A 9,131-nucleotide genomic window follows, 5' to 3' on the forward strand; every position below is an offset into this window, starting at 1 on the left:
TGCAATTAAATAATAGTACTTCCATTTTGTCATCCTTTCCAGGTCAAACATTCCCTCCCATACAGCCTTAGCATTTGAGGCAAAGGTATTTTTTCAGATGCACACTCATTAGAGCAATATTCCACAATTTTCACTTTAGCCTTCACTGGACATAATTACCCTACTAACCTAATTTAAAAGCACTTTTCTTGGGCTATCACATCCAACCTTGGTATTGATGAATCCTAAAAAAAAATGAGTTTAGGAGTGCACCCCTTGTCAGTCAGTACTGGCCTGGTCTTAAATGTATTAATCAGCTACTGCAACAGGGCTGTGACCTTCTAAAATCTTGCTCTGAAATGAAGTCCATTCCATCTGACATTTTGCCCATCACAACTAGAGAATAGTTTTTTGTTGCCCTCCTTCCTCCCCTCCACTCACGCACATATCACCATAATATCCTTGTCAGACCCTATGCTCCTTCTGCACCCATTTCTCTATGCTATGGCACCTACCCCTGTGACTGCCCATGCTGTGAGACTTGCCCTAAGCACCCTCCTACCACCACATATACCAGCCTTGTAACTAGCAAACATACTGTCAAAGAAAGTTCCAACACGTCTCATACCAGTTGTTATGTAAACACTGTTTGGCCTTCTATGTAGGTATGATTACCACCAAGTTATCAGTTAGGATGAACGGGCACAGTTATACACCAACAGCACACAATATCCTGTGCCAGAGCATGCTCTACAACATGAAAGTCTGCCCCCCAACCCCCCTCCTGACATTACAATATCAGTTTCTGAAAACTCAAGAGGTGGGAACTTGTGGTACAACACATCCTTGCCTCTTGTCATGCACTGGACCTAAATTTGTGTTAATTTCTTCAATCTCAACATTTCTTTTCAGTAGTAATTCCTTTTCTTCACTCTCTTTTACTTTTCTATATCTTTTATTCTCACACCTCTCTATTCTCTCCCCAACCCCACCCTCCCACCACCTATCTACCATGTGTAATGCACTTAGCTTTGTGCTTCTGTTAATTCTTTCATGATGTTTTGTCAATAATCTGTTTTGCTTACTATCCAATCATTCACCTTTAAGCTCTCGGGTTTTCAAATCTTCTCCAGTGCAGTTCCCAACATTTGGTCTTTCCTTTTCATCCCATCCAGAAAATGTCCCTCAACAAGTGTTCTCAGTGACTTTTCTGTAACTTTTCCCATTTCCCAAACCTTGTCAGTCCTTTTCCTTCATCCCTCTCCCTTTCTCTTCAAGATTTCTGCCAGAAGAAGGAGCCACTGGCTCCAAAAGATTGCAAATTTCCATAACTTTTGTATCTGTTATCTCCTGCCACCACTTGGTGAACAGATTTTTAATCTATCCATTTATATTATAATCCTCATTATTGAATAGACTCTTGCAACAATAGTAAACAAAACTTTGTGTTACAAGGTGCAATTGTCATACAAAATTCAGCATATAGTCACATAAAGTACAGTGTCTTTTCTTCATTTAATTAACCAATTTTGCATTACAAAGAAAAAAAGAGGCCACACAGTAGATGTTTGTAGTTATACAGTTGTTCTAATCAATTCTTCACATTCCATATGATAGGACACAGACAAAAGAGTGATAAGGTAGATTTACAAATAGTTCTTAGATACTTTTTTTGTAGTATCCTGCCCACTCTTCTAATATAGGGTGACTAGGAAGCTGTTTTCTCGGATTGCTGGGCAACAATTCAAGCAAATCATATTAATGGAGTTTATTACAGTAAGTTAAATTGACGATGCTTAACTCTGCATATTCACAAAGAGTTGTCAAAAGCAAATGTCGACATGCAAATAATCATTGTCCTTTGGTATATACAATTTCAATGCAAGCAAAACAATTCTGTTCATAAGTCGCTGGTGTAGCATTTATATGATGGCTCGTCTTCCACTGTGGCTGTGGCTATGTGGGATGGAGCTTATATTCTGTTTGTATAGATGCCACTCCTGTCTTGGTGTCATCTTAGCCAGCATACTACTGGCTGAAATAGTCTCACAGGCTTCTCTCCTCTTCATCATTGTGGCAGCTCTTGTCATTACACTAGAACATTTTAATACCTCAAAAACTAATAGGGATTGTAACAATATTATGAAAAGGACAGCTGCTACTCACCATATAGTGGAGATGCTGAGTCGCAGATAGGCAGTGTGGCCTCAGCAACCAGAGACTGTGGTCATGTATGTGTGATTTGCATGTGTATGTGTGTGTGTGTGTGTGTGTGTGTGTGTGTGTGTGTGTGTGTGTGTGTGTGAGGGAGGGAGGGAGAGAGAGAGTGTGTATGTTCTATCTCCAATGAAGGCTTTGTTGCCTGAAAGCTCATTTTCTGACAGTCTTGTTCTGTCTGCAACTCAGCATCTCCACTGTATGGTGAGTAGCAACTATTCTTTTCATAATGCTGTTACATTCCATCCTGGATTTTCCATTATTGAAACTAATAGCAAGTATCACAAAATACCTTGGGTTCAGTGTGGGGTGGCGGTGGAGTGGGTGGACTGCTGTGGCCTTTTGTAGGGTTGTGAACCACTGAGGGCTACGGAGGGTCGAAGCCTCTCCGACATTTCTAGGTCCCTGGTTTAATACACAATCATAAAATACAGAATGAACATACTGAGATCAGCTGTTCAAGGAATGAACTTCAGTATATTTTGTGCTAAAAGGCATTTCAAACTATCTTTACACCTGTAAGTTGTTCCAATGCTTTGCATATTTCCATTTACAAAAATTGTGAAGAAACGTTGAGAAAACTGATAGCTTTTGTGTACTACAGAAATATGTTGTGAGTTTGATGGTTGTAGCTTAGTCACACATGCTGTGTAGCCTTCCTTAAATTCCTGTCGTATTATAATTGAGAGTCATTGTATGTGTGTGTGTGTGTGTGTGTGTGTCATAAATTTTATATGATTCAGCAAGCCACAGAAAAGTTCAAAAGAGGACACTGTAATAAAAACTGATAATCTAACCTCCTCCCTCCCAAAATATATACTGAACAAAACATTAATGCTGCACTGACAATGTAAAGGGACCAGTGTAGTCCTTGCTGACCACACCTACTGTTTAATAATTCAATTAGTGGTTGTAAATAGTTTTTCTGATTGTAAAAAAAGAAATTTATTTGCAAATTTGAGAAAGTGCTTGAAAATAATGGTGCAACATAGAAAGGGTTCACATATCTGCACATCAAATATAGCTAAGCTACTCACACTTAATAATACTAAGGACATTATGCATATAGGGACGTCAGTTTTAACAAAAGCAGCAACTTTGCTTATATAGAAAGTGTATTGTGTATCTTGCTCTTGTGTTTGTAGTATCAATACTCACATACTAGCTACTCAATTAATGAGCACAGTTGTAATGGTTGTGCATGTGTTCCACATCTACTCCTAAAATATTGGATCTATTTCAACCAAAATTGCTAAAAATCAATTAGTTCTGTATATTCTGCAGAAGCAGTTCTGATCTTGTTATGGGTTGACAGATAACATCCAACAATTTCAATCATTTCTTTTATTGGGTCAGTACTGTATAGGTTTTTTACATCCAAGGATGCTAATGCTGTATTATTTGGTATATATATCCGGTACTGGATCAGACTCTGAATGTGGCTCTCCAGCAGGGATACAACTTCCTCAAATCCTGGCCTGAAATGAGATCCATCCTTCATGAAATCCTCCCGACTCCACCAAGAGTGTCTTTCCACCGTCCACCTAACCTTCGTAACCTGTTAGTTCATCCCTATGAAATCCCCAAACCACCTTCCCTACCCTCTGGCTCCTACCCTTGTAACCGCCCCCAGTGTAAAACCTGTCCCATGCACCCTCCCACCACCACCTACTCCAGTCCTGTAACCCGGAAGGTGTACACGATCAAAGGCAGAGCTACGTGTGAAAGCACCCACGTGATTTACCAACTGACCTGCCTACACTGTGAAGCTTTCTATGTGGGAATGACCAGCAACAAACTGTCCATTCACATGAATGGACACAGGCAGACAGTGTTTGTTGGTAATGAGGATCACCCTGTGGCTAAACATGCCTTGGTGCACGGCCAGCACATCTTGGCACAGTGTTACACCGTCCGGGTTATCTGGATACTTCCCATTAACACCAACCTGTCAGAACTCCGGAGATGGGAACTTGCCCTTCAGTATATCCTCTCTTCTCGTTATCCGCCAGGCCTCAACCTCCGCTAATTTCAATTTGCCGCCGCTCATACCTCACCTGTCTTTCAACAACATCTTTGCCTCTGTACTTATGCCTCAACTGACATCTCTGGCAAAACTCTTTGCCTTTACAAATGTCTGCTTGTGTCTGTGTATGTGCAGTTGGATATGGGTGTGTGTGCGAGTGTATACCTGTCCTTTTTTCCCCCTAAGATAGTCTTTCCGCTCCCGGGATTGGAATGACCCTTACCCACATCCTTTCATCTCCCTCTCCTTCCCTCTTTCCTGATGAAGCACTCATCATTTTAACTGATATCTTTTCATGGTCATTAAGAAGATATTGGGGGCTATCTATCATTTTACGTAGAGCAGTCTGGAACTACTAAGCTGGATCTCTGTAAATTTCTTCTATTTCATTTTCTGCAAAGAATTAGTCTATCTTCCTAATGTCATCACCTTCATATATAAGTACTGCCACATTCCTCTTGTGTGCTTCAATGACCACTACCTTATTCTCTAATTTTGTATAGAGATTATTTTAAGACACAGCTCTCAAGATTCACAACTTTATAATACTTTTAAGGTTGAATAACAAGCACACTCTTTTTGTTCTATAAATTTTTTTTTATTTTGAACTGGTTTTTAGCTTATTAAGTCATGTTCAGGAAACAACTGCCTAGCATCTGGAATGGACGCTAATTCTTAAATAACCAAACATTATACATGAAGATACAATCACTTGCATAGAGCATTGTGCATCACATTTGTTTCTTAATGTTGCAGTTGCTCTTTACACAGTTTTATGTTTATTTTTATTTTTTATTTTTTTTATTCCTCCCTCCCTCTCCCCCCCCCCCCCCCACCACCACCACCACCCACCTGAGATAATGTTTAACTGGGTAGTCTTCATTTATGTTGTACTAAAAACCTTTTTTTAATTGGAAACTAAACTTTAGGCAATGGACAATATTATACACAATAATTATAATACATAATCATTCATTATTACTGTATATAAGGTTATGTCATAGTTGTGAGGTTGAGGTTATGACATTGGTTGAGAACTGTCTCACTGGGCACTAGTAACTTATTTTGAGGAGGAAACATGTTTTATATTGCAAATAAATTTTTTATGTTGATGTTTGTCTGATAAGAAATGGGAAATTCTGTTATGTTTTTGTAGCAGTATGTTTCACTGTGGCAGTTTGTGGGTACATGGCTGGTTGATAGCATCATGTGAAGCTTAAAAGTGGGAATGGGTTCAGCTGCAGATAATTGTTTAGAAGCAGCTAGGGATTTTAAGCTAAATGTCTGTATATCTCAAGTGCTTCTAATAGGCTGTTTTCTTCCTTTATTGATTAAATGTAATACTTCTGTATGAATTTGGTATTTGTGTTCTTTCTTCAACACATGTTCAGCAAAGGTGGCATCTGAATTAAGTGATCTCCAGGTGCCTTTGTGTTGAACCAGCCTCATTGTTATGGACCTACCAATCTAACCAATATACAGCTTGTTGCAGTCATTGCAAGTGGTTTTATAAACACCACTGTTATTTAATAATTCTGTTTTGCCCTTCCTGTTGAATAGGACATACTACCTTTTACATAAAATGAAGTTCTGTAAATGCATGATTTGAGGGTTTTGGCCAATTTGTCAAATAGCTTTTCTAAATAAGGAATGGTACACCAGTTGGTTTTAGATATGACTCTTGCTGCAGAGGGGGCATACACAAAGGGCAACATTTTTCTTCTTTGTTTTTTGTGTAAAATGTTATCAGTTAATTCAGGGGGGGTAGCCATTGTTTGACGCAATACATTTAATGGTGTCTAATTCTGTTTGACAATTCTCTTTTGACATTGGTATGGATGTAAGACAATGTACAATGGAATGGAAGGTGGAATGGAAGGCAGCATTTTTGTGAGATTTTGGGTGTTGTGAACATGAGGGTATTACAGTATCTGTTATAGTGGGTTTTCTGTAAATTTTGAAACTATGTATATTTTTAGTGATATCTATGTTGAAATCTAAGAAGTTATTGGATTTCTCACCAATCTCCATGGCAAACTATAAGTTTTTGTGATGGGAGTTTAGATGTTCAAAGAATGTGTTCAGTTGTCTTTTGGTTACAATCCACAGACACAGTACATCATCTGTACCAAGAGCCAGCAAAAGTGCTCAATGGATAGAGCAGTTTTGTGCCCAGTGCCTTCTTTGCTTTGTTTAACAATCTTCTGCTCTAATTACTGAATGCCTCTCTTATATATCACCTTTGTCTTTACCCATTATAAACTGCATTACATATTTGCTTCACGTTCTTACACTGAGCATATTAGTCTCATGTTTACTTGTCCCTTCTCTGATTATATAATACATTTCACTAACTAGATAATCTAATTAATTGATGTGTGTGGTGTTTTATAATTTTTTTCTTGGAACAGCATGTCAAAGGGTACAACAGGCCCTCTGACTTAAATTCCTCTGATCATTTCTTGCCTAAGTGGTAGTCTGGAGGCCACTAATTACCTATTGCAGTCTGTTGTTTCATACATTTGGCTTCTTCCCCTATTTATTTTATCATTCTTATATTATTCCTTTGGCTCTGTAAGCGTGTCAATATGTGTGTCATTATATTTTTATCTAAAATCACTACAAAAATGTATCAGAATTATTGTCACTAAACCATTTCCTTTTTAAGAATCTATGTTTAACTTCAGTCATGTTTTTAATTTATATCATTTTATTACTGTAATAACTTATACACCTGGTAAGGCCACTATCGACTGTAGATATTGTATTCTTCTTTTTATCCCATATCATACAATTATGCAACTGATGAACATGAGTAAGCCTACAATAGCAACATCTAATGAGCTTATGACACAGTCCTTTTGTGCTGACTGTTCATCAGTTAGTTTCATACAATAGTGCTGTTAACAAGATGACTGCACTGACACTGTGACTCATTATATACCATATTTTAAATATGTGCAATGATGCTAAGCTTACCTGGAGGTAAGTTCTGACCAACCATGTAGTAATGTGATTTTTTATTTTTTTGGATTGAATTTTTCCTTTAATAGGAATAATATAATTAACTATTTTTATGTATACAATTATACATAAAGCTCTGCAAACTTGCCTTTTATGTATTACATAATATCAAAGGAGATTCTTCTTCTTATGTAATTTATTATTTATGATGTGTGTGTGTCTACATGCAATCTTTTTTCAAATAAACTGCAATTTACTAATTTTTGGAAATGAATCACAAAATGATATTTTGCATTGTCGTTGCATATATAATGCCTCCTCCATACAAGGATGATAAGATGAATATGTGAAATCACATCTAACAAACTTTGTAGAATATCGTAGCAGATCTTTTGTAAATTCTTAATAATTCTGCCTACTTGTTACAGCGATACAAAATTTAGAAACTTTAAATTAATAGAGACATATCCTTTTTTTTACAGCCAAAGTAGTGGTGATTCTGATATGATTGGCATAGAAGACAATCCTGAGTTTCAGCCCAGTAAGAACAAATCACAGTTCCTTGATGGTCCACAGCCAAGAAAACTTACTGGGATTCTCAACAAAGAATTCACTTTTCATCCAGATGACTCTGATGACAAATTAAAAACTGAAAGTCAGTACCTAAGCCCTGATTCTTTAGGTGAAGGACAACAACCAAGAAGAATTACTGAAACACTTAATAACAATTTTATTTTGCAATACGACAATGACGCTAATGATCTTAATCAGAAAACTCAAAGTGTAAATCCTCTTGCCAATGGAAATCTGACAAACACAGATAATTATGAAGGAAATGACAATTTTAGTTTCAAGCCAACAGAGTCTGTACCTGTTACACAGTTGTAGTAAGGCTGCCTCAGGCACTGTCTCAGGGCAGTACTTATATCTTAAGAGTTATGATCTTCACTTCATTTCTTAACTCTAAATGATAGTGTGAGAAATATGTACTGCAACTTACTTCATTTAGAGTACAGCTGAGCACTTAAGCTGTTAAGATTAATTACATTTTTTTCTGTGTATTCATGTTTACCTTTAAATGTCTGTGATTTTCCTTGGAAGTTGTGAATTTGCATGAGACTGACATTGCAGGTATCTTGTTGTACTCTTTTTTATAATCAAAAGAAATGTATTATATTATTAGTGGAGTGTTAAGATAAATATTTTAGTTACAAAGCTAAACTTCATACATTGTGAGTGTAATATAGATAAATTATTACAGAACTGCATATTTATGACCAATGTATGAAATTAAATACATATTTCTTAAAATATTTTTAGTATTGTGAATAGTTTAATTATTTGTTTGCTCACTACCAACTGTGATAATTTCCCAAAAATAAATAGAAATGATGTGATGAATTAAAGACATAAACACACATAAATTTAAGCAAAAGAGATGTACTAATATAACACTTGCAACAGCTTTTACCATTAATGAGTTTTTCCTAAGACATTACTGAGAATCAGTCTGAGTTCATTATAAAAAAAAGAACATATTTGACCTCCTCCTCTCTCTGGCACCTCCCCCTTTATCTTTTGCCCTTTCCTCATAACAGGTGGCTCCCTTTCATACTGGGGTGTAAGCCACCTGCCCCTCCTTCCTAACCCTCCCCTCTTTCTTCCTGGAAGTATAAACTAAAAGTTCTGAAAATGAGATCATTTTCCTACCTTTTAAATGTATCAGCAGAACTGGAATTTCATCTCTTCCGGGTAAGTACTGGCTAACCATACTGTCCATTTTTCTAATCCAATATTTTTCTTTTCCTTTTCTTTCCTTTTTTTTTTTTTTTTTTTTTTTAAAGGAATTTTCTTTTCAATTCAAAGTGATGCAAACATATAATGACATGATTAAATAAGGAATCTACCCAGGATCCCCCCCCCCCCCCCCCCCCATGAACCATGG

General features: G+C 36.9%; 1 protein-coding gene across 1 annotated transcript in view; it reads left to right on the forward strand.

Annotated features, from left to right (window-relative positions):
* LOC126416944 (uncharacterized) overlaps nt 1-8,411 on the forward strand; it is a 41,590-nt gene extending 33,179 nt beyond the window's left edge. Inside the window, exon 6 of the mRNA XM_050084823.1 lies at nt 7,669-8,411. Coding sequence (XP_049940780.1) covers nt 7,669-8,074 — 406 coding nt within the window. The 3' untranslated portion in view covers nt 8,075-8,411. The remainder of the gene's footprint in view (nt 1-7,668) is intronic.
* Nucleotides 8,412-9,131: the final 720 nt, after the last annotated feature.

The sequence above is a fragment of the Schistocerca serialis genome, chromosome 8 (assembly GCF_023864345.2).
Source record: "Schistocerca serialis cubense isolate TAMUIC-IGC-003099 chromosome 8, iqSchSeri2.2, whole genome shotgun sequence".
Lineage (NCBI taxonomy): Eukaryota > Metazoa > Arthropoda > Insecta > Orthoptera > Acrididae > Schistocerca > Schistocerca serialis.